General features: G+C 34.3%; 1 protein-coding gene across 3 annotated transcripts in view; it reads left to right on the top strand.

Annotated features, from left to right (window-relative positions):
* ANKRD13C (ankyrin repeat domain 13C) overlaps positions 1 to 27218 on the top strand; it is a 133362-nt gene extending 106144 nt beyond the window's left edge. For all 3 annotated transcript variants that reach the window (XM_037024340.2, XM_073234119.1, XM_037024339.2), the window contains 4 exons: positions 3122 to 3201; positions 4450 to 4548; positions 6962 to 7062; positions 24988 to 27218. In XM_037024340.2, the coding sequence (XP_036880235.2) occupies positions 3122 to 3201; positions 4450 to 4548; positions 6962 to 7062; positions 24988 to 25118 (411 nt within the window). In that variant the 3' untranslated portion in view covers positions 25119 to 27218. The remainder of the gene's footprint in view (positions 1 to 3121; positions 3202 to 4449; positions 4549 to 6961; positions 7063 to 24987) is intronic.
* The last annotated feature ends 606 nt before the right edge of the window (positions 27219 to 27824 follow it).

Raw genomic sequence — 27824 nt, 5'->3', positions numbered from 1 at the left:
CTGGTAAGTAAAACCAATGTGCAAGTGTTGAGAGAAGGTGCCATGCCTTTTTCCTGATCATAGATGGTTTTTTTTAATACCATTGTTAATTTTTAAAAAATTACTGTTATTTTTTAATCAGTCATAAGTAATTTATTAATAATTACTAGGAGCCATGGCTATATTTTTGTTAGCTCTGCAATCTTTTAAATATATTTTTAATTGTTTTAGAATAAACAAAATACATATCTCATTATGTATTATCTGGACTTATAGGGGAAGAACTGAAAAATTATATTAGAATCTTTTTGGAGTTCAATTACAAATATTTAGAAGAAATTGAAGGAAAACAGTAATTCTATCAGATATTCATCTATACATATAGTTTGATTTGGTTGAACCATATAAGGTACAGGATACAAGAACATCAAAATAGAATTGATAAGTTTAATTATAAGAAAGATACAAATGGCTGTCTAATTTTTTATTTTTTTTCTCTAGACACAGAATTTACTAATACATAGAAAGCAGCCTTGAATTGAAACCAATTTAATTATATTCAGCACTGGACAGTAAAGGAAAAAGGAAATATTTGTATGCATTTTGGATATAAAATAGTTTTAAGAATACAGTTCTTTTAAGCCTACATAATAAGCTTTTTGGGAAGGTATATATAAATTAAGAAGCAAAGTTAAAAAATAGGGGGATCAGAAAGACTAAAGGGAGGAATCTATTGAATTCAGCAGATATTCCTGTTTTAATGGTATTTAAAATCATGCCAGAGTTTTAACAAACATTTTATACACCAATATTTTATGTGCTAGGTTATAGCTGATAAATAATATAAAAACAAATCAAGTGTGGTAATTAACATATTAAATTTGAAGTCAGGATGAAATATAAATTACTCAAATGTATGTATTTGAATTAGTGACTATTATATACAAAGCATTATATTATATTGGAGAATAACAAAGGGTTCTCCAGTGGCCTAATACGGTTGGAGTGCCATAAACTGAAATTCAGCTTTTACAGGTCAAAAACAGAATACATATTCACCTCAACAAGTTTTCTTACTTACGTTGGCTTAGAATGTTGTTAGTATGGACATTATGTTAAGTATTTTCCATATAGTATCCCAATTACTACAGTGACCTAATGAGACAAGAATCATTGCCCCAATTAAAGGAAGTTGAGGCTTAAAGAAATTAATCTGCCTGAAGTCACAAAGCTAGAAGTAGCAAAGATGGGTTTGATCCTAGGACCCTTACATCAAGCTGCTCTTGCTCCAGGTATATTTCTTTTCAGTCTACCTTTGCTATAGTCTCTTCCTCCTATATGTCCAGATGCTTAGCAATTCTTTCAAAATAATGAAAAGTGATGTTGGAAAAGGAGTGGGGGAACCTTAAGATGTAATCTGGGAAAGATACATTTGGTAAATGGACTAAAGCAAATATTCTGGTATTTTTTCATTGATGTGCATAGAACACATATTTGTAAAAATTTATTTTTTGGCTTTAGAGCATTACTGAAAAGTTCAGGAACCTAGAAAATACATATGACTATTCTGTTTCCAAAAGACATGAAAATACTACATTTAAAACCACATTTTAATAGAATTTCAGTTCTTAAAAGTGTCTCGTTCCTTTTCAGAACAAATTTATAATCTTTTTGTATGTGAATAGCTTTTGGGGCTCTTTTTCTTTAGCCATGTACTTGTTTTAATTGCCATAGGAAAAAGTTTATAGGTATCATTCACATGGAATTATTTGCCATTTAATTAGTTTTGCCTTGGACAGCCCCTATTTCCCTTCCTTCCTGCAAGTGGTTCTAATATTTAGCATAAGTTTTTGACAATTTTTTATAGAAAAATTTAAGTGCTCAGAAATTCTTGTCATGCATACTTGCTCCTATGTTTTTGGTGATTTTTTTTCCTTTTCGTTCTAACCAGTTGCTGGAGGAGGGAGCAAGACTCTGTTTATACTTGAGACATAGAGTCATTGATAAAAGCATTTATTGTATATCAACTATATAACATAGAATACTGAGTTAAGCTCTATTGGTGATATTTTTTAATATACAAAATCTAAATAGGAATGTATAGGTATAAAACAGATGACTGTTTTAAACTTCCAGAAACATTTGCTGTGTAAAATATTAGAAGAGTAGCAAACCTAGCAGTAAAAAAAAGAAATTCTGATCTTCTTTAAAGAAAACAAGCATTTAGAATTTTTGCATTTAATTGTGAAGGAAAGGTTTCATGGCTCTTCAGTTCAGAGCCTATTGACTGGGGAAATAACATTAGAAAGCCTTCTGGTTGTCCTGTGGCCTTTTTGCCTTCTAATTCCATTGGACAGGGTAACAGTAAAGAGGAAGCACTGAAGAATTCAGGTACAAGTGTCAGTACAGTTGAACCCTGAACAACATGGGTTTGAACTGTGCACTTATATTATTATAAGAATGCAGTATATAATGCATACAAAATGTTTTGCTCAGCTGTTATCAGTAAGGCTTCTGGACAACAGGAGGCTATTAATAGTTAAGATTTTGGGGAGTCAAAAGTAATACACAGATTTCTGTGCTGTGTGGGGGTCAGTGCTCCTAACCCTCACATTATCAGGGGTCAACTGTATATAACAAAGGATTAGTTAGAATCAACATAAACTAGGAAAGACCTTATTAAAATATAATACTTGATATCCTCAGTGATGTGGTAAAATTCTCTATAAATTTAAATTACATTCATTACAGTCTCTATTAAGATGGGGAATGTATAATGTACTTTTTAGAAAGATTTCTGTTGGAAACAGTAGAAATTGCTTAGAGAAGATTAAATACTTATGTGCCATGCCACATTATCTAATCATGGATGGCAAATGAGTCTTTATTATGATAATATGCATATATACTATGGTAATATACATTTATGCATACATATATACATTTATGCACATATATACATTTATATGTGTGTGCTTAAAAGCATTATATTGAAGCAATTAAGTAAATTAGTAGCTTAAATAGTTCATTGCATGATTTAAATTTTATATTTTAAAAAAATATGACATTTTTCTTCCCTTCCTGTCTATCTCTCTCTGTCTCTGTCTCTCCCTTTCTTTGTTTCTTTTTAAATTTTTGGCAGCCGGTTCGAAGACAGTCCCTTACCCCTCCACCTCAGAACACTATTACATGGGAAGAGTATATATCTGCTGAAAATGGAAAGTAAGTGGAATTTTTTTGTTTTACTTTGCTTTGTTTATATATTCTTTGGTTTTTAGAAAGAACAGTTTGTAAAAACATATGTGAATGTTAAGGTGTAAAAGTATTTTAGAACTATTAGTATAGTTTTGTCTGAGGCAGTTCTTTTACCTTTTAAAATGTGGTTAAGCAGGATGAGGGAGAAGTATCCCCAATTATGTGCACTCTTTGAATAAGCTCTACATCCCTGCTGCCAATTTATACACATGAGAAAACCTATGGGACAGTGCTCTAAGGAAATACAGTGTGAGGAATTTTACAGTGCAGTTGCTTAGTTAACTTTTCCACTGTGTGATGAACTTTTATATTCTGTTATTATCCCTAGTCTTTAGCATGGCATGTAAGGCCATTTACTATTTATCTGCTTTTTATCTTTCTAAGTTCATCTCCAGGCATTATCTCTTCATTCCAGCCTGTGTCAGATTATTTTTCACCATCTTATATAAGACGTTTGCTTAGTGTTATATTACTAATAAATAGTAGAGTATCAAGTACATGGTTTGTATTCAGTAAATATTTATTGAATAAAAGAATTATGAATGAATAAATTATTTATTTTGAAAGAATAAATAAATACAAAGTTTTTTCTGGCTATCCATGTCAAAGAAAGTATAGTCCTTTGTAGGAAATATTATTTCCTTTTGATAGGTAGTAAAATATTACCTATCCCTATGCTTAGGAAGAACTAGTCATGATTTTTTTTCTCATATTGAAAGGTTTATTATTATACTTTTCTAACTTCTCTGAAATGTTTCCATCTTTTAACATTCTATAGTTAATATAGAATTCTTTATTCTTCGCATCATTTCTTACTCATCAGTGCCAAGAAGTAGACACAGTAAAAGAGATTGATTTGAAAGCTGATTTTAAAGATACACAATGATATCTATATCACTTTTTTAAAGTTTGTTTTTTTCTAGTGATTTTCTTTGTTTATAAAAGTAATGGTTATTAAAATTATAATCACTTAGAAGTTTGTTGAGTTTTGATTTTTTTTCTGGATTTTTATACTTTGCTATTTCTTTGTTACCTGTGTCTCATGTGATGATTTGCTTTTAACATAATTTCAATTTATTTCTGTATAGAGTAAGAAAAAATTAAAATATTAATGAATGTCACTGGGAAGATGACAGATTCTTCTTAGGAAGATGAGAGTGTATGGGAAAAGTTTCCTAATATTTTCTTTATTCTTTTTCTTTTTTTCCATTTGAGAGCTCCTCATCTGGGTAGAGAACTGGTGTGCAAAGAGAGTAAGAAAACATTTAAAGCCACGATAGCCATGAGCCAGGAATTTCCCTTGGGAATTGAGTTGTAAGTTTGTTACTAACTATGCAAGTTTATGAAAGAAACTATTAAACCCTAAAGGTTATAATATTTGCATCTGAATGGTGTATTCAGGGCCTTTGAAATATTGAATAGTCATTGCTTTGATAATTTGTGTGCATCTGTCTAGAAATTTTCTAATTCACAAAATACTAACATTTTTATTATTTTAACCAGATAAATTTTTGAAGTTTTTTAATTATAAAAATAGTAACATAAAAACATGTTTATTATAAAAAATCTTAATAGCATGGAAGTTTATAGGTTACAAAAGACAATTTATTACCTTACTAATAGTTAATAGACAAATAAGTAGTTTATTTTTCTCTAGAATTTTTTTGTTTTTGCATTTTTTGTAAAATTAGGGTAATAGTCTATATTTTGTTCTGTGAGTTCATTTTTTTCTTTTAAGAATGAGTGTATCTTAGAGTTCTTATAATAACTACATTTTTATCTCTTTTGTTATTCTTACCTTGATAACAATGTATTGTCACTTATTTTATCATTCCCCTTCTAATGAACATTTTGTTTATGGTTTGTCACCATTATCAACAATACTGCAATGACATCTTGAATACATCATTTGAAAGAATCCTATTTGGAGAGATGGGTGGACCAGGAAGTAATTTCAGTGTCTATTAGAAATATGAGCTTGTTTACTTACATTTAATAAGAAATAGGTATTTTTTGAAGGAAAATGGATTTCCTAGTTGTTTATATTTTTATAAAGTTTTTCTGTACTTACATGCACTGATATTCATGCTTTGTCAGATATATAAAGTGTCTAATGAGAGTTCTAATACTACTTGATTTAAATTAAATGTAAGAGATATGTAAATATTTCATACAAGAGGGTGTGGGTGAACTTATGATGCATTGTGATAATGTTTTTAATGTGAAATGGGGAGACTGGATTTTAGCCTAGAGCAAACTCTAGCAGAACTGTAACTTCAGGCTTCTCTCAGAGTAGGGGCTGAATTGAAGCCCAGGTCATTTCCCCTTCCTAGTTCCTTTCCCTTCTAATCTGGCCTAATATGGTAAAAAATATTCTCATAGAACTATGGGAGCAGAACCCATATTTACTACTCAATAGCTGAATTTTAGAAGAGTAGATAGAATGGTCTATACTCCCCTCCAGATATAGATCAGAGAAGGAGATGGATAGTTCTCAAAAGCTGTGGGAAGGGACTTAGTTATACATGCAAATCTGCATAAATCATTGTATCTTGGACTTAATTGGCTCAAAGATGCACAAATTTTATATTCTAATAATGAAGAAAAATCTGATTAACGAGAAAATGCTACCAATTTTAGGAGTTATCCCAACTTCAGAGATGTTAATATTTTTAAAGATGGGTATATTAGAATTTATAAAATGTGGTAGTTATAAACATTCCCCCCCAAAAAAGTAAATAAGGAATATAGCATGTGAAAGCCAAAGAGCTCATTCTAGAGTAAAACATAGGTCAAAGAACAGAAGAAAATTCCTTGTAAATGCTGCAGAAAAACATTTTAAAAAGTGAAAATCAGTAGACATATACCTATACCACACTAAGATGAAATAAGACAATTGAATGAAATGAAAAGGAGATTCTAAAACTAAGGAAATAAAGCATCAAATAGCACTATTGTAAAACAAATACATTAAAAGCAATGAACAGAATAAATGAGGCTGAAAATTAAATTTTGGAAGCTCACAGTAAATACAGTGAAAGAAGGACTAAAGAAATTTGAGTAGTAACATTTTTAGAGGACAAACATGGTTCATCACAAGGATCATTTAAGAATTAAAGAAATAGAGTGGCCGTGGCCCTTTTTGAAGGATCAATAATGCTAATTGAAAATAAAATCCATACCATCAAAAAGATGAAAAGAGTTATAGTATAATGACTAGTGTAATTGTGAATGCTATAGACATCATGAAATTGTACTTCAGAGAGAAAGAAGTATAAATTTTATGAAATTTTATGAAATTTTATGATAGCCAAAATTTTCCTTCAAGTATACAAAAAAGAAACATTCTTTTATCAGATCGAGGAATACTAAGCACATAAAAGCCCTTCACCTACAAAAAATTGACGGTGAAATTCAGCTAGCCAGTGAGGCTAATACTCAGGAATATGTAGACTTAAGGAAGAACATGGATGCAAGCCTTGAGTCCATTTAAATATAGACTTAAAATCAAATAACTGGAAATCATGGCTGCACAATCAAATGCAAAAATTACAAATTCTGATATGCTAAAAAGAATAATAAAATAACAGGAAGGAAGAAGAAAGTATCATTTCCTCATTCTTAATATTTAGAAGTTGGTAACTCTGAAGCATGTAGTTATAAAACAACAGAACACAAAGAAATCAATTTGAAAAATGAAAACATTTTTTCTCCTTCCATTTTTTAGATTATTGAATGTTTTGGAAGTAATAGCCCCCTTCAAGCACTTTAACAAGCTTAGAGAATTTGTTCAGATGAAGCTTCCTCCAGGCTTTCCTGTAAAACTAGGTAAGAGAAAAATTTATATCTAAGTTTAGTGTCTGTTAGAAATATAAGCTTGTTTACTGACATTTAATAAGAAATACCTATGTTTTGAAGGAAAATGTATTTCCTAGTTCTTCATATTTTAAAATTTTTTTCTGTAATTACATGCACTGACAGTCATGTTTTATCAAATATATTAAATGATGAGATTTCTAATTCTACTTGATTTAAATTAAATGTAAGGGATTTGCAGATATTTCATACAAGAGGGTGTGGGTGAACTTATGCATTGTGATAATGTTTTATATGTAATGTGAAATAGAGAGATTGGATTTTACCCAGACTTTCAGCATACTCTTGAGTTTTTGAACAGTGAGAATGTTTTCAGAATCAACAGTCATTATTCATGGATAAAGTAATACTCATACAATTTAGGTTTCGATCTTAAATGTATAAACTTAATTTTAGCTTCATTAAGCAGTGATATTTAGACACAGAAACTCTAATTTCCATAAATACTTATCTTTGTAATTATATGAGGAAACTGGAAATAAGAGACTATTAAAAGGTTCTTTAGGTGCGTAGGCTTAGATTTAGCATCAATTTAAGCTTCAGGAGAGCCTTACCATACATTGATCCAGCCAAGAGATATTTTATCACTGTTTGCTATGTGCCAGACACTTTTCTAGAATTGAGAGAAAGCTAAAGTTCCTGCCTACTTGTGATTACATTTTGGTATGGGATAAAAATATAGTAAATATAGCCTTTATATAATTCCTGATATATTTTACCTTATTTTATTCAATATTACTGAAACCACATTTCAGAATAACTAGTCAAAATGCTTACTCCAGAAATAATGCTTTTACACATTGCTAAAAATTAAACCTGATCTTCTCAAATTTTAAAATTTGGAAGTAAGCATTTTGTGTATTGAAATGGATTTTAAAACATGTTTTCAAAATGCCACTCTAGATTCCTTTTGTAATGAAAAAGCACTGAGAACCCAATGTCTACTTGAATCAATCAGTAATAGGATCCTAGGCAGAAATGGTTAGAAAACGAAAGCAATCGAGATGTGTGTTAGAGCTGTGAATAAAGGACCATTATGTTAGCATTTCTGCAGAAGCTTAAAATCCCATTCAAATTTTCAATAGTAATAAAATTGTTCAAGCATTTTATTTAAGAGGCAGAGAGACAAACTAGATTTGTATTTGAGAGGCAGAGAGACAAACTAGAACAGAGGGTACAGGGAATGAATATTTGAGAATTCCAAACTATCCCTGTATTATCATATATTTAAGCCCCAAATCAACCCCCATAATACAGTGTTTAGATGTTTATGCAAAAGAAACATTTTGATTAAATGGAAAGAAAACAGTCTTCAGTACTTGCAGGCATTTCTCTGATGTAGAACCACATTCTTAACCAGGGGTTGATAATCTTTTTCTTGTATACTTAAGAGTTATTGGGAATTTGCTTATCTGTTTCTTTCTTACTTCTTTACCCTTTTTTTGAAGTGACCCTGTTAAACTCCAGTCCTGGATCAGTTTAATCCACCATTTCTGTATGTGTATTCAAGCTAAAAGTACAATTGAGGGGAAACTTTTTAAAAATTAATATTTTTGTTAAAACAGTTGCATGTTTTTAGAATCAGAGCTTTAAATGCTAATTATGAATGACTTTTTCTCTGATTTTCTTTTTCTCCCATTCTGCTCAAGGCTGAATTTGAAACTCTTTCACCAATTCCCATTCTCTCTTGCTACTTCCCACAGTCTAAGCAGATGATTTTTGCTTCTTTAATTACAAAAAAATATTAGACATAAGACATTCCTCATTACTCCCAACCCCATATAGATTGCCCCAAGGCCCATCTTTTCCCCATTATTCCTATCTCAGTGGAAGAAGTACCCCTCTTCTTAGCTTGAATAATCTCTCCATTTGTAGTAGGATCTGTTCTCCAGCTCTTTAAAATAACTTACTCTATCAGTCTCTTCATATTACTACTTTACCTTGCAACTTCCTTCTATACTGCCTTTTTCCTCTTAGCTGTTAGGTTTTGTTCAGCTCTTTCTCCTTTTAAAATTCAACCAACCAATAAAATAATCCCTTTAACTCCATGCTACCCAGCACATACCTTTAATCTTTGCTTTTCATAGCCAAGCTACTTAAAAGTCTACTTTTATCCCTCTATTCCTACTTTGTATTTACAATTATATTATAAGTGGGGGAAGATGAAGGGATATAAAGGGAGACAAGTTTTTTCCCCTATTTCCCTTGAAATGCTAGAATGATATTGTAATATGATAAATTAGTTAAATATACCATATATTCACAGCAGAGTAGCCATAAGAAGATAGATACTAAAAAACACAATAGATGAATAAAAATGAAGTTCTAAAAAATAGTCTAGTAACCATTAGGAAAGCAAAATAAAACAAATAAAAGAGACAACTAACAAAAACCAAAAATAAAATGGCAGACTTAAGTCTTAATACAAAATAATTACAATAAATGAAAATAGTCTAAATAGATCATTTAAAAGCTAGAGATTGGCAAAAACATGGATTAAAAAATATGACCTGAAACAAAACTGCAGCAGACTCACAGACTCCAAGAAGGGACTAGTGGTTACCAAAGGCATTGGGGAGGGTGGGTGGGTGGGAGGACGAAGGGGATTAAGGGTCATTATAATTAGCACTCACAATATAGGTAGGTCAAGGGGAAGGCAGTACAGCACAGAGAAGACAAGTAATGACTATAGCACCTTACTCTGCTGATGGACAGTAATTGCAGTGTGGTGGGAAAGGGACTTGATAATATGGGTGAATGTTGAAACCACAGTGTTGCTCATGTGAAACATTCATAAGATTATATGTCAATGATACCTTAATTAAAAAAATATGACCTAATAATGATCAGGAAGATTGCAAAAGAGAATACTGTATAACCTCCTCCTTTGTACACACCAAAGAAGCAACTATATCTAATACAACTAACTCTGAAAACAATCTGAAGACTGGCAGAGCAGACCTTCTCTATGTGGCAAAAAAAGGGAAGACTAAGGCAGGAGCAGAACCACAATCAGTTCGAGATCTGACACTATCCCCATCCCAACCCACAAGCAGGATGGAGAGAAGAACAAAATGGGGAGGAGAAAAATTCTCAGGAACTTTGTACAACTGTCCCTGGGGATCTGCTCTAAGAAGACTAGTCCCCATAATACTGGGCTTTGAAGATTAATGGGGCTGGACACTGGGGAGAGTTGGAGGGTCATAGGGGACCAAGTGCCTGCCTGCAGAGGACTGGCATGCTCTGTTCATCCTTCTGAAACCTAATACAGAGGCAGCAGTTTGAAAGATCTGCTAACTTTGGTAAGTGTGCTGGAGGGGCAGAGATCTGAGGGACCTCTCTTGGAAGGAGAAAGGGTGGCAGATGTCAATTTTTCAGCCCTCCCTCAGCACAGCTGGCCATACACTTACAGGAGCCATCTCTAAAACTCCATATACCCCACTTATTCAGCCCACATTGCCCTGCAGACCTGCCACACCCAATACACCCAGCCCAGTGGTAGTTACATCAGCCATTGTAAAATAGTGGTGGTCCAGTGGGACACACTGAGGTATAACAATGGGGATCACCACTGCTGACAACTAGGCTGTGGGTGGCCACACCTATCACAGTAGAGCAGCCCAGCATCACACACTGAAGCAGGATAGTGGGAACCTGCTGTTGATAGCAGATAGGCAGAGGATGGGCCCCACCAATAGCTGTCAAGTCTCAGCCACAACAAGGGACACCCCTGGAGCACCTGGTTCAGATGATGCCTAGATTTGCACTTCTAGGCACCACAGGATGCCTTCTACATAAAGCCACTACTTTAAAAATTGGGAGGCATAGTTGATCTATGTAATACAAAGGAAGAAACACAAAGTTGCAGACAAATGGGAAGGCAAGAGAATATGTTCTAAGGAAAGGAACAATATGAAACACCAGAAAAAGTGCTAAATGAAATGGACATAAGCAATGTACCTGATGAATTCAAAGTAATGGTAATAAAGATGCTCACTGAATGGGGGAAAAAGATTGATGATGTCAGTGAGAACTTCAACAAGGAGACAGAAAACAATAAAAGAACCAGTCATCTGAAACATACAATAACTGAAGTGAAAAATACAACTGAGGCAATAAACAGTAGGATAGAGGTTACAGAGGAACAGATTAGCAAGTGGGAAGACAAGGTAGTAGAAAGTGTCCGCAACGAGGAACAGAGAGAAAAAGAATTCCTGAAAGTGTTAAGAAGCCTATAGGACAACTCTAAATGAAAAAATATTCACATGATGGGGTCCCAGAAGGAAAATAGTGATAAAGGGGTAGAACGTTTGAAGAAATTATAGCTGAAGTTGGGGAAGGAAACAGACTTCCAGGTCCTGGAGGTACAGAGAGCCCCTAACAAGATGAACCCAAGGAGGTCTCTCTCTAAAGGTAAAGAGAGAATCTTAAAAGCAGCAAGAGAAAGGCAGACAGTTAACACAAGAGAAACTCCATAAGGCTGTCAGCATATTTTTCAGCAGAAATTTTATAGGCTATAAGGAAGGACATGAAATATTCTAAGTGCTTAAAGGTAAGAAACTATAACCAAGAATACTCTACCCAGCATGGTTATCATTCAGGATTGAAGAAGAGATTAAAAGTTTTTCAGATAAACAGAGGTTAAGATAATTCATTACCACTAAACTGCCTTACAGGGTATGTCAAAATGACTTCTTTAGATGGAGATGCTTTTCAAGTTTAAATGTTTTCATCAATGAAAAGAAACCAGTAAAGGTGGTAAACCAGTCACTTACAAAGCAAGTATAAAGTTCAAAAGACAAAGTAGCAAAATAAACTTTACACAAAATTAGTCAAGGGATACAGGAAATAAAAAGGTATAAATTATGGCATCATATACATAAAATGTGTAAGAGGAATAAGAATAAATTAGTACTTTTAGAATATGTTCAAAATTGACTCAACCTAACATAGATCTTATATACATAAGAAGACCTTATATATATAGAAAGCTATATGTGAACGTATGGTAACTACAAACATAAACTGTAGTAGATACACAAAAAAATAAGAGAAAGGAATCCAAGCATAACACTAAAGGAAAGCATCAAATCATAAGGGAACAGAACAAGAGAGGAAAGAAAGGAACAGAGAACTACAAAATCAACCGGAAAACAATTAACAAAATGGCAGTACATACATACCTGTAAATAAATACTTTAAATGTAAAATGGGCTAAATGCATCAATCAAAAAACATAGGGTGAATGGATAAAGAAACAAGTCTCATCTATGTGCTGCCTACAGTAGACTCATTTCAGACCTAAAGACATATATAGTCTGAATACTCATACTCAGTGGTGAAAAGCTGAAAGCATTTCTCCTAAGAGCAGAAACAAGATAAGGATGCCCACTTTCACCACTATGGCTAGTACTGGATCTCCTAGCCATAGCAATTAGACAAGAAAAAGAAAAAGTATGTAAATAGGAAAGGAAGAAGTGAAACTGTCACTATTTGCAAATGACATGATACTATATATAGAAAATCCTAAAGACTCCACCAAAAAATGTAGAATAAGTGAATTCCATAAAGTTTCAAGATACAGAATCAATACACAGAAATCTGTTGAATTTCTACTTGTACTCTCAAAACTAAAAACATTGATGAAAGGAATTGAGCTACAAATAAATGGAAAGCCATTCCAATTCATGGGTAGGAAGAATTAATATTGTCAAAATGACCATACTACACAAAGCGATCTAAAAATTCAGTGCAATCACTATCAAAATACAATGGCATTTTTTCGCTGAACTAGCAAATATTCCTAAAATTCATATGGAACAACAAAAGATCCAAACAGCCAACACAATCTTGAGAAAGAAGAACAAAGCTGGGAATCTCAGCTCCCTGACTTCAAGCTGTACTATAAAGCTATGGTGATTAAAACAGTATGGTACTAGCACAAGAGTAGATACATGGATCAATGGAACTGAATAGAGAGCCCAGAAATAAAATCATGTATGTATGTTCAATTAATATATGACAAAGGAAGCAATAATATCCAATGAGAAAAAGACAGCCTCTTCAATAAATGGTGTTAGGAAAACTGAACAGCTGCATACAAGAGAATGAAACTGGATCGGTCTTATGCCATGCAGAAAAATGAATTCAAAATGAATTAAAGACCTAAATGTAAGACTTGAAACAATAAAACTCCTAGAAAATATAGGCAGTTCTCTTGAACATCAGCATTAGTAATTATTTCTAGTATGTTCAATTAATATATGACAAAGGAAGCAATAATATCCAATGAGAAAAAGACAGCCTCTTCAATAAATGGTGTTAGGAAAACTGAACAGCTGCATACAAGAGAATGAAACTGGATCGGTCTTATGCCATGCAGAAAAATGAATTCAAAATGAATTAAAGACCTAAATGTAAGACTTGAAACAATAAAACTCCTAGAAAATATAGGCAGTTCTCTTGAACATCAGCATTAGTAATTATTTCTGGATATGTTTCCCTGAGAAAGGGAAACAAAAACAAAAACAGGTAGTAGTACTACTTCAAACTAAAAAGTTTTTACCAGCAAAAGAAACCCATCAATAAAATGAAAAGGTAAACTACTAAATGGGAGAGTATATTTGCACTGATATCTAAAGTATATAAAGAACTCATATAACTCAACACCATAAAAACAAATAACCCGAGGAGGCACTCAAGATGGCAGCATGAGTAGGGTAGTGGAAATCTCCCAAAACCATATATATATTTTGAAAATACAGCAAATACAACTATTCCTAAAAGAGAGACCAGAAGACACAGTACAACAGCCAGGCAACCTCTACATCTGTGAGAATTCAGCATCTCACAAAAAGGGTAATACAAAGCTGTGACCCGGTGGGACCCGAGCACTCCCCCGACCCCAGCACACTGCGGGAGGAAAAGAAGCAGAGTGGAGAGGGAGTGGAAGCACAGGACTGCTAAATAAAGAGTCCTAGTAATCTGCACTGGGAGCACAGACACACATTGCATGGTGTACTGGATGTTAGAGAAACGGAAAAGTGAAATCTGAGATGGAGACTGCAAGCAGGTCCCCACAGCTGGCTCCCCTGGGACAAAAGAAAAGTGGGTACCTTAAGAGTCTTAAAGGGACAAGGGCTTAACAGGTGGACAAAATCATCCAGGCCCACTCAGCCCAGCAGGCTGGGAATCTTAAGGAACTTCAGGCACCCTAATCCCCTGTGTGGTAACACAACTCCGAAGCACCTCACGGCGATAAGCAGCCTGCCGTTCATTCCTTCCCACCAGCACTGCAAGCAAACCAGCTGACCCACCATTGATGCAGACCAGCCAGGGAACAGCCCCGCCAACAACAACCACACACAGTCTTCTACCAGCACGCAGCTAACTGAGCCAGACCCGGAGGCTGCCACCAGCACGCAGCTGTGCGGGACAGGCAGAGGAAGCCGGAGCAAAGTCCAGAAGGCACGAAGGGGTGCTGTTCATGGAGGAGAACACATGCCGTGCACCTGCAAATACCAGCAGTGCCCTAGGCTATCCCAAGGGCCACTCTGTCCATGGCAGCTCAGGGGATTAACCCAGAGACTGCTCCCTGTGTGCAGGTAACTGGCACAGGCAGCGGAGAAGGGCAAGGTGACCAGCAAGCAGGAAGGGACTTTGTTCTCCCAGCTGAGCTGACACATGCACCACTTGCCAGCGATCACTTCTATTGCCATATTAAGGCAGAAGAATCTGGTCCAGTCCAAAATCAATCAAACAACACTAGAGAGAGGGCCTGGCAAGATAGATATGACCAATTATCCTGTAAAAGAATTCAAAATAAAAGTCATAGCCATGCTGAGCTGCAGAGAAATATGCAAGAGCTAAGGGATGAAGTCCAGAGGGAGATAACAGAAATGGAACAATCAACGGAAGGACTTAAGAGCAGACTGTATGAGGTGCAAAAGATTCTTAACAGAATAGAAATCAGAACAGGAATACAGAGAAGCTGAGGCAGAGAGAGAGAAAAGGATCTCCAGGAATGAAAGAATATTAAGAGAACTGTGTGACCAATCCAAATGGAACAATATTCACATAATAGGGGTACCAGAAGAAGAAAAGAGAGAAAAAGGGATAGAAAGTCTCTTTGAAGAAATAATGGCTGAAAATTTCCCCAAGCTGGGGAAGGAAATAGTCTCTCAGACCATGGAGGCCCACAGATCTCCCAACACAGGGACCCAAGGAGCACAACACCAAGACACATAATAATTAAAATGGCAAAGATTAAACACAAGAACAGAGTATTAAAGGCAGCCAGACAGAGAAAAAAGATCACTTACAAAGGAAAATACATCAGGCTATCATCAGATTTCTAAACAGAAACCTTATAGGCCACAGGAGAATGGCGCGATATATTTAATGCAATGAAATAGAAGGGCCTCAAACCAAAAATACTGTATCCAGCAAGATTATCATTTAAATATGAAGGAGGGATTAAACAATTTCCAGATAAGCAAAAGTTGAGGGAATTTGCCTCCCAAAACCACCTCTATGGGGTATTTTAAAGGGACTGCTCTAGATGGAAGCACTCCTAAGGCTAAATAGATGTCACCAGAGAAAATAAAATCACAGCAAAGAAAGCAGGTCTACGAAATACTAACTAAAGGCAAAAAATAAAACCAGCTATCCACAAAGCAGTCAAGGAAAACACAAAACAGTACAGAATAAAACACCTAGTATGTAAAGAGTTGAGGAGAAAGAATAAGAAGGGAGAGAAATAAAGAATCAGACTGTGTTTATAATAGCATAATAAGTGAGTTAAAGTTACACAGTTAGATAGTAAAAAAGCTGCCCTTGAACCTTTGGTAACCATGAATCCAAAGCCTGTAATGGTAATAAGTACATATCTATCAATAATCACCCTAAATGTAGATGGACTGAATGCACTAATCAAAAGACACAGAGTAATAGAATGGATAAAAAAGCAAGACCCATCTATATGTTGCTTACAAGACATACACAGACTAACAGTGAAGGGATAAAAAAAGATAATTCATGCAAACAGTGGGGAGAAAAATGCAGGTGTTGCAGTACTTGTATCAGACAAAATAAATTTCAAAACAAAGAAAGTAACAAGAGATAAAGAAGGACATTACATAATGATAAAGGGGTCAGTCCAACAAGAGGATATAACCATTGTAAATATATATGCACCCAACACAGTAGCACCAACATATGTGAAACAAATACTAACAGAATTAAAGGAAGAAATAGAATGTAATGCATTCATTTTAGGAGACTTCAACACACCACTCACTCCAAAAGACAGATCCACCAGACAGAAAATAAATAAGGACACAGAGGCACTGAACAACACACTAGAACAGATGGACCTAACAGACATCTACAGAACTCTACACCCAAAAGCAGCGGGATACACATTCTTCTAAAATGCACATGGAACATTTTCCAGAATAGACCACATACTAGGCCACAAAAAGAGCCTCAGTAAATTCGAAAAGATTGAAATTCTATCAACCAACTTCTCAGACCACAAAGGTATAAAACTAGAAATAAATTGTACAAAGAAAACAAAAAGGCTCTCAAACACATGAACGCTTAACAACATGCTCCCAAATAATCAATGGATTAAAGACTGAATTAAAACAGATCAAGCAATATATGGAGACTAATGACAACAACAGCACAATGCCCCAACTTCTGTGGGATGCACTGAAAGCAGTCTTAAGAGGAAAGTATATAGCAATCCAGGCCTGTTTAAGAAAGGAAGAATAATCACAAATGAATAGACTATATTCACAATTATTGAAACTGGAAAAAGAGGAACGAATGAAAAGTCAGCAGAAGGAGGACATAATAAAGATCAGAGAATCTTTAATAAAATTAAGAAGAATAAAACTATAGAAAAATTAATTAAACAATAAGAGCTGGTTCTTTGAGAAAATAAACAAAATAGATAAACCCCTAGCCAGACTTTTTATGAGAAAAAAAGAATCTATACACATAAACAGAAATGAGAAAGGAAAAATTGCTATGGACACCACAGAAATACAAAGAATTATTAGAGAATACTATGAAAAACTCTATGCTAAAAACTGAACAACCTAGAAGATATGGATAAATTTCTAGAAAAATACAACCTTCCAAGATTGACCAAGGAAGAAACAGAAAATCTAAACAGACCAATTACCAGCAATGAAATTGAATCAGCAATCAAAAAACTATCCAAGAACAAAACCCGTGGGACAGATGGATTCACTACTGAATTTTATCAGACATTTAGAGAAGACATAATACCCATTCTCATTAAAGTTTTCCAAAAAATAGAAGAGGAGGGAATACTTCCAAACTCATTCTATGAAGCCAGCATCACTCTTAATACCAAAAACAGGCAAAGACACCACAAAAAAAGAAAACTGAAGACAAATATCCCTGATGAACATATATGCAAAATTACTCAACAAAATATTAGCAAATGGAATTCAGAAATATATTAAGAGAATCATACACCATGATCAAGTGGGATTCATCTCAGGGATGCAAGGGTGGTACAACATTCGAAAATCCATCAACGTCATCCACCACATCAAAAAGAACAAAAACCACATGATCATCTCCATAGATGCTGAAAAAGCATTCAACAAAATTCAACATCCATTCATGATAAAAACTCTCAACAAAATGGGTATAGAGGGCAAGTACCTCAACATAATAAAGGCCATATATGACAAACCCACAGCCAACATCATATTTAACAGTGAGAAGCTGAAAGCTTTTCCTCTAAGATGGGAAAAAAGGCAGTGATGCCCACTCTCCCCACTTTTTTTCAACATAGTACTGGAGGTCCTAGCCATGGCAATCAGGCAAAAGAAAGAAATAAAAGGCATCCAGATTGGTAAGGAGAAAGTCAAACAGTCACTATTTGCAGATGACATGATACTGTACATAAAAAACCCTAAAGACTCCACTCCAAAACTACTAGAATATCTGAATTCAGCAAAGTTGCAGGATACAGAATACACAGAAATCTGTTGCATTGCTATAAACTAACAAACTAGCAGAAAGAGAAATCAGGAAAACAATTCCATTCACAATTGCATCAAAAAGAATAAAATACATAAGAATAAACCTAACCAAGGAAGTGAAAGACCTATACCCTGAAAACTATCAGATGCTCTTAAGAGAAATTAAAGAGGACACTAATAAATGGAAATTCATCCCATGCTCTTGGGTAGGAAGAATTAATATTGTCAAAATGGCCATCCTGCCTAAGGCAATCTACAGATTCAATGCAATTCCTATCAAAATACCAAAAGCATTCTTCATCGAACTGGAACAAATAGTTCTAAAATTCATTTGGAACCACAAAAGACCCTGAATAGTCAAAGCAATCCTGAAAAAGAAGAAAAAAGCAGGGGGGATCTTGCTTCCCAACTTCAAGCTCTACTACAAAGCCACAGTAATCAAGAGAATTTGGTACTGGCACAAGAAAAGATCCACAGACCAGTGGAACAGAGTAGATTCCAGATATTAACCCGAACATACATGGTCCATTAATATACAATAAACGAGCCATGGATATACAATGGGGAAATGACAGTCTCTTCAACAGCTGTTGTTGGCAAAACTGGACAGCTACATGTAAGAGAATGAAACTGAATCATACACAAAAGTAAATTCGAAATGGATCAAAGACCTCAATGTAAGTCATGAAACCATAAAACTCTTAGAAAGAAATATAGGCAAAAATCTCTTGAACATAAACATGAGCAGCTTCTTCATGAACATATCTCCCTAGGAAAGGGAAACAAAAGCAAATATGAACAAGTGGGACTATATCAAACTAAAAAGCTTCTGTACAGCAAACGACACCACCAATAGAACAAAAAGGCATCCTACAGTATGGGAGAATATATTCATAAATGACAGATCCAATAAAGGGTTGACATCCAAAATATATAAAAAGCTCATGCACCTCAACAAACAAAAAGCGAACAGTCCAATTAAAAAATGGGCAGAGGATCTGAACAGACAGTTCTCCAAAGAAGAAATTCAGATGGACACAGACACATGAAAAGATGCTCCACATTGCTAATTATCAGAGAAATGCAAATTAAAACCACAATGAGATATCACCTCACACCAGTAAGGATCCAAAAGACAAACAACAACAAATTGTTGGCGAGGATGTGGAGAAAGGGGAACCCTCCTACACTGCAAGTGGGAATGTAAATTAATTCAACCATTGTGGAAATCAATATGGAGGTTCCTCAAAAAACTAAAAATAGATGTACCGTTTAACCCAGGAATTCCACTCCTAGGAATTTTCCTTAAGAATGCAGGAGCCCAGTTTCGGAAAGAGATATGCATCCCTATGTTTATTGCAGCACTATTTACAATAGCCAAAAAATGGAAGCAACCTAAGTGTCCATCAGTAGATGAATGGATAAAGAAGCTGTGGTACATATACACAGTGGAATATTATTCAGCCATAAGAAGGAAACAAATCCTACCATTTGGAACAACATGGTTGTTCCAGAGGTATTATGCCCCGTGAAATAAGCCACCAGAGAAAGACAAGTATCAAATTATTTCACTCATCTGTGGAATATAAGAACAAATAATAAACTAAATGAACAAAACTTTAGGAGATTCTCAGAACCCAAGAGTGGACTAACAGTTACCAAAGGGAAAGGGACTGGGGAGGGTGGGTGGTATAGGAGAGGTAAGGGGGCAAAAGGGGCATTATGATTAACACACATGGTTTGGTGGGGACACGCATAGGGCAGTGCAACACAGAGAAGACAAGTAGTGATTATATAGCATCTTACTACACTGATGGACAGTGACTGTAATGGTGTATGTGGTGGGAACTTGATAATGGGGCGAGTCTAGTAACCATAATGTTGCTCATTTAATTGTACATTAATGATCCCAAAATTAAAAAAATATAAATAAACCATCCTAGTTAAAAAATGGGCAGAAGACTTTAGAGACATTTTTGCAAAGAAGACATACAGATGGCCAATAGACCCATGAAAAGATTTTTCACATCACTAATCATCAGGGATATGCAAACAGAAACTCTAATGAGGTATCACCTCACACCAGTCAGAATGGCTTCTATCCAAAAGACAAGAAATAAGAAGTGTTGGTGAGGATGTGAGAAAAGGGAACCCTCCTACTCTTTTGCTGTAGTTACCTTCACTGTGTAAGGCAGTGTTGAGGTTCCTTAAAAAATTAAAAATACAAATAGCATATGACCCAATAGCATAGGTCCACTTCTGGGAATTCAACCAAAGAAAATTAAATCACTGATTTGATAATATATATGCCCTCCTATGTTTATTGTTGCATTATTTACAATACCCAAGATATGGAAGCATCCTAAGTGTCCTTCAGTTGATGAATAAATTTAGAAGACGTGATACATATATACAATGGAATATTATCAGCCATAAAAAAGAAAGAAATCTTAGCATTTGCAAAAGCATGGGTGAACCTAGAGGGTATTAATGCTAAGTGAAATCAGTCAGAGAAAGACAAACGTTTTTGCTTATATGTGGAGTCTAAAAAAAACTAAACAAATGAACAAAACAAAAATAGACTGATAAATAAAAGAGAAGATACTAGTGGTTGTCATCTAGGGTGTTGGTGAAGAGGATAAAGGGACAAAATTCCAATTATACATTAGTCATAGGCATGTAAAGACAGCATAGGGAATATTGTCAATAATATTGTAATATATTTGTATGTTGACAGTCCTACACTTTTTCGGGTGAGCATTTAATAATCTAGATAATTGTTGAGTCACTATGTTTTATACTAATACAATATTTATATCAACTACAATAAAAATTTTTAAAAATGAACAAAAAAAGCCAAAAAACAGTGACCAAACTATATGTTATCTTCATGAAATTCCTTTCAAATATAATGATGTAAGCAATTTGAAAGTGAAAGGAAAAAGATTTGTGCAAACATTAATCAAACAGAACAGGGTTTGCTGTATTAATATTAGAGAAAGTAGTTTTCAGAAAGAAAACTACCAGAGGCAGAGAGGGACATTTTATATAATGATGAAGGGTCAATCCATGAAGAACAGCCATCCTATTGTATATATACATCAAACAGGAGAACTGCATGATAGGTGAAACAAAAACAAAGAAATGAAAGGAAAATAGGTCTACAATTATAATTGAAGACTTCACTTTTCTCTCAATAATTGATGTATCATCTATACAGAAAATCTACAAAAATGTAGGACAATTCTACACCACCATAAACCAAAGCACCTAGTGGCATTTATAGAACCATCTACCCAACATCAACAGAATAGACATTCTTTTCAAGTGCCCATCGCAGATACCAAGACAGGGCATAACCTGGGCTGTAAAACAAACCTTAATAATTGTGAAAGAGTTGAAAATCAATCACAGTAAAATAAAACTGGAAACTAATCATAGAAAATAACAGGAGAATGTCCAGACACTTGAAAACTAAAGAGCATTCTTCTAAATAATTTATAGGCAAAAGGCAGTCTCAGAAGAAATAATATATGACCTGAATGAAAATGTAGTCACAGCATATCAAAATTTGTGGAATATAGATAAAGCGGAGCTGAAAGGGAAATTTAGAGCATTAAATCATGCATTACGAAAAAAGTTTCAAAGCAACAATATAAACTTCTACTCAAGAATATAGAAAAAGAAGAATGAAATAAACCCAAAGCAAGCAGAAGGAAAGAAATAATAAAGAGTAGAAATCAATAAAAAAGAAAACAAAAAAAAATACATAGAAAGCAAAGGGCAACGAGTTGGTTCTTTGAAAAGATTGATGAAATAAATTTATAGCAAGACTGATAAAAATGAGAAACCACAAATTAATAAGGTAAGGAGTAACACAGAATAGCACCAGAAGTCCTGAAGAAATCAAAAGGATAATGCATGCAATAAGGACAAAAGGGGAAAAAAAGGCATTCAAAGCAGAAAGGGAGAAAAAAAGCCTTCCCTATTTGTAAATTACACTTATAGTAGAATAAGGGACATTTCACCAAATAGGATGTATAAACACACAAACAATATTCAGTATCTTAGCCATTAGGGAAATACAAATTAAAACCAAAATGAGATATCACTATACATACCTCTAACAATGGCTAAAATAAAACGTTGTGACATCACCAAATACTCAGATGTGGAGAAACCGGATCACTCATACATTGCTGGTGGTAATGTGAAATGGTACAGCCACTCTGGAAAACAAAATTTTAGCAGTTTCTTAGAAAAAGAACTTAACACCCAACTTCCATATGATTGAGGAGTTGCACTTCTCGGCATTTACCCAGAAAAATAAAGATTATGTTCACACAAAGTCCTGTTCACAAATGTTCATTTATAGAAGCTTTGTTTGTAATAGTCCCAAATTAGAAAGAACCAGATGCTCACTGCAATTTCTCTTTATCTTTTTCACTCTTACTATGTATAGTATCGATATTCATATTGTTAAATCTACTGGACACTTTTCTGTTGTACATCTTAAGGTCTCCAAGTTCTGACTATATTTTTGTGGAGTCTTTGTCCCAATGAATGATAGTTTCTTTTCAGATTTCCCCTGACTTCTTTGGTGGAGTTCTCCCTTAATTTTCTTCCTGCCTGTCTGGCTGCTCCTTCTGGATAACACCTCCCCTTATACTCGTCACCCAACATTGTATTTTAATTACATCTGCTAAAACTTAAACCAAAACATGTTACTACTTTGCTCAAAACCACCCATTGGCTTTCCATTTCATCCAGAATAAAAGCCAAAGAATTTTTCTTGACCTAAACCCCAGTTGATCTGGCTGCCGATTTCTCCTCTGACTTCATCTCCTGCTAATCTTCCATTCACTCACTCAGCTACAGCCACACTGGTCTCCTAACTGTTCCCAGAAAAAAAACAACTTTCTTTTTGGGGCTTTTGTACTTATTCCCTCTACCTGGAATTTTATTAACTCTAGTCAACTCTCTGGTTTGTTCTTATCCCAGGTTTTGGCTGAAGTATCACTTCTGTGAGGTTTTCCTTTGACCACTGTTCAACAATGCTTACCCCCAACACTGGGACCCCATATTGCCATGCTTTGCTTTTATCTACATACTAAGTCACAATTAACTTTTTACTTATTTGTTGTCTCTATTTCCCAACCAGAATATAATCTCAGTACTAATGTACAATTTTTTTTCCTCTTGTTTATTGGTATATATCCAATGCCTAAGACAGGGGTCATCAGACTTTTTCTGAAACAGTAAATAGTTTAGGCTTTGCAGGCCATATGGTTTCTGTCACAATTGCTCAACTCTTGTTAGAGAACCAAAGCAACCATAAGGAAATGAAGGGCATTCTGTATTCCAATAAACGTTCCTTATGGACACTGAAGTTCGAATTTCATATAATTTTATTGGCATGAAATATTATTTTGTGTTTTTTAGCCAAGAACAAAATGTAAAATCTTTGTTTAGCCCGCAGGCCTTACAAAAACAGGCAAGGTAACAGGCCGTCGTTTGTTGATCCCTGAGTAGGAACAAAGTGTCTACATTTAATAGGCACAAATGATTGATTTTTTTCCCCGTCAGAGTATTACTTTCTGCAGTAAAATACTAGGCTTGAAACAGTCAATTTACTGCATGCCTTTATTCAAGACAGACACTTGGCTTAGTTTGTAGAATCATTTCAGAGTTTTAAGGAAGCTTTAGGGTTTATTTTGTAGATGTAATCCCTGAGACATAAATTAAAAAAGATTTGTAGGAATCAGAACCCAGGTTTTATGATTTGTGTTCTTTCCAATAACTTACATGAGGAATAAAACTAAGAGTGATGCAAGTATTTGACCATTTTTTTTTTGAATGGCTTAAACAACAAGTTTTTATTTCTCACAGTACTGGATGCAAGAGAATTCCAGCTCAAGGTCCTGGCAGATTCAGTATCTAATGAGAGCCTGGATCTCTTCCTGAGTCATAGACCCGCATATATATTTTTACTGTGCCTTCACATGACCTTAAACAGAGATAAGCCAGCTCTCTCTTGTCTCTTTAAAAAAATTTTTTTTATTAAGATATCATTGATATAAACTCTTATGAAAGTTTCACAAAAAAAACAATGTGGTTACTGCATTCACTCTTATTATCGAGTCCCCCCCATATCCCATTGCAGTCACTGTCCATCAGTGTAGTAAGATGCCACGGAGTCCCTACTTGTCTTCTCTTTGCTATGCTCTCTTCCCCATGCCCCCACACACACCGTGTTATTTGACCATTTTTAATGTCAAGTTTCACTCATAATTTTAGCCAGAAATATATTTTATTTAGAAGAATTTTAGGCTCTGATGGTATAATATTACTCAGATTCTGTTGAGACAGTTTTTATTCTATATATTTAAGTGATGGATTGTTTCTAGTGTTTTAAAACAAAAAAAGATGCATGTATTTCCTTTGTGTTGGAATGAAAGTAAACCAGAGTCAGAACATATAATATATACACTATAATCTGAAGAAACGATGACAGAATGCAAAAAGCACAAATGTAGCTGTCCCTTTATCCCAAAAAGAAAAAAAGGAGTGATCTGGCTGGTGGAATTAATTGTTGTAGATTGGGAAGCAATGGGAACTTGAATTTTTTATATAATTTTGATGCCTTTGGTTTCTCTCTCTCTCCTCAGAAATAATGAAACCCTTCCCTAAAACACACACACTCAGCATTAGATATATGTTGGGATTTGTCTGGTCCCTGAATAATGCTTTTTTGTATTTTAAGGAGTATGGATATCTCTAGTAGTATTTAATAGTCTACAAATAGACTGACATTTAATTTTACAATGTTATCATTGATTGTCCTCTCTAGATATACCTGTGTTTCCTACCATCACAGCCACTGTGACTTTTCAGGAGTTTCGGTATGATGAATTTGACAGCTCCATCTTTACTATCCCCGATGACTACAAGGAAGACCCAAGCCGTTTTCCTGATCTGTGACTGACCCAGAAAGTGCTGCCATCTAACCAAGGAAAGCAAGAGAATGCAGAGACCTCAGAAGTGAATCCAAATAGAAGGGACAATGTTTTCAGGGAAGAAAAGGGAATTACATTCTTTCAACACATCAGTAATATGATATAATGCGCCTCTAAGAAGAATTTCAGCAAGTTTTCTGATGTGCCATTTATAGTCTTTTTAAAAATATACATATTATATGCGTAATCATTTGACACCTTAATGATCCTAAGTACTTCTTATGTAAAACAGCTATGAGTGCTGTGATTTGTTTTTAAAAATTTTTACACTTCTTGTTGAAATATATATGCATATAAATGTATCTATATCTATATATCTAAAACACTCCTGGACCATTAACATAAATTAAATGTCTTACGAAGCCCTTTTAAACTTGTCATCTTATATTCAAGGTGACATTTATAACTATTCCTTCAAGCTTTGTTTTCATAAAATGTAAACTATGTAACATTATGTATAGTTCAGTAATCTGAATGTTCAATGTAATGAACTAGAAGGAGAGCAGTTTTCTGTAGATGAATGAACCAAATGGTAACCATTAAACAGTTGCATTTGTATGTTGCAATACATTTCAGAAGGAGCGTTCAAACTGCAGGGAATAAGGTACCGCCCTTAGGACCTTAGTGCAATTCATTGTGGTGCTATTTGTTTTTACCTGAATCTTTTCTTCAGTGGAAAATGTTTGTTACTAATCTTCCTTTCGTAGAACCTCTATTTTTTTTTTCCCTAAACATGAGTTTGAAAGACCTTTTTGTGTTCATGATAAGGTATGGTTAGCATGCTTAAAGATATTCCTCTTCCACATCTCAGCACTTTAAAACAATTCCAAATTTTTAAACTTGCTTCCTAGTTAACTGCACATCATTCTGATTATTTTGTTTTTAGTGAAATATGGATGCATTCGTGTCACTTTTAACAACCACCATTTTTTGGGACATCCCTCCATACTTAATGCTTTCAGAGTAAAGTAAAAACATTTTATATGCTAACAGAATATATTTGTTACACATTAATTCTAGAAATATACACAAGATTGACAATTCCTGTTTATTTTTTTAAGTCACAAGAATTGATTTTCATTATCTCCAAAGTGTTAAAATCATGTCTTACATTTGCACTTAGTAATTTTCATATTTATTCCAAAATGGTTTGAATGTCCCTGAATGAAAGTAAGTTAGGGAGAATAATATATAACAGTCATAAAATGTTATATTGTTTTAAAGAGCTTAGCTAAAGAAATGTTTTTAAATGTATCCTGATAAATATGTCAGAATGCATCTGTCAAGTTTTTTAGAGTGACCAGTAGTCTAAACTTTATCCAGGATTTTAAATAATTTGAATGAGTTTAGAGACCTTTATTGAAGCGATGATTTATTTAAAAATCCAAAGCATCAACCATAAAAAAATTATAATAAACATCTTTAAAGCTACTTCCATGCTGATACATTACTACATTGCATATATTGACATTTTGTTAAATACAGTTTATAGTGAAGAAAAATAATCACAGTTAAAAATTCAAAGACCAATTATTTACCTTATTCAGGTCTGTTGAATTTTGTGGTAAGAGTTGGTAAACCCAGACCAGGTTTATTGAACAGAAGTTGATCCCTATTATTTTGGGAATTCTTGTTGATCAGAGATTGAAGGATCCTGTCAATGATTCTGAGGTTTGAAACAGTGAACAGTAGTAGTAGTGATCACTGTGCTCGGGCTCCCTTACTTGGTGGGAATACGATATGCTTCCAGGAATATACTGCAGATTTTTCCTAAGTACAGACCACTTGGTAGGGAAATAACATGGTACATTGCAGCTTGGGATTTAATCAATTTCCTAAAAACTGTGAATATTTTGCTGGGGTACACTGGAGGTAGGAAGACTACTGAAAACTTTTGCACTTGGATTTTGTTTTTAACTCTTTTATCTTTTTCTTTCATAAAGAATAGTAGAAATTATCCATTCCAAAATGTCTTTTAATCTGATCACAAAGGACAAGCAAATGTATATCTTATGATGGTGAAAACAAGGAGTTAATTAATGCAAATAAACTTTTCACAGTATTAGTCTTTTGAAAATGTGCCTTTTAATTCAGTTAATGAACTATATAATATATATTGTGTTTCAAGTAAGTAGATGAAAATACCATATATTCTTATAACCTCACACAAAAATCTAGATTTGTAATGTAGATCCATAAAATTCTGTATGCCTCCCATTTGTGATTTAAGAACCTGTTTAAACTTGGGAGACTACTATACAGTGGTCACCTTAAATGGCCATTTAGAAGTCTAGCTCAGTACTGCTGCCATTAGGATAGTATTGAAAGATACAGTTATCAAGAAAATTATTCTCTAGAGACAGTTTTCCTCTGTAAACATTCATACAGAGAGAATTGTCAAACTTCATAAGAAGCATAAACAAAGCATATGCTGTGATTATTGTGAGTATAGGTACATGTGATAGTCTGGAAATTAACACATTTTAGAGAAACTGATAGCCAACAGAAGCTGAAAAACAAGTTCCTTTCTCTTGCTTAGAACTGGTATTGAGCCCCATTCACACTAATCACAATTTTCATATTGTTATTCATGTACCATTTATCATACTTTAGGGGAGAGTGATGAATAATGATTGTTTAGCAAAACTTGTTAGTTTTCACTAAGTCCACA

The sequence above is a fragment of the Manis javanica genome, chromosome 4, assembly GCF_040802235.1.
Source record: "Manis javanica isolate MJ-LG chromosome 4, MJ_LKY, whole genome shotgun sequence".
Lineage (NCBI taxonomy): Eukaryota > Metazoa > Chordata > Mammalia > Pholidota > Manidae > Manis > Manis javanica.
The sequence above is the reverse complement of the archived record's forward strand: the minus strand, read 5'-3'. Positions and strand labels throughout refer to the sequence as shown.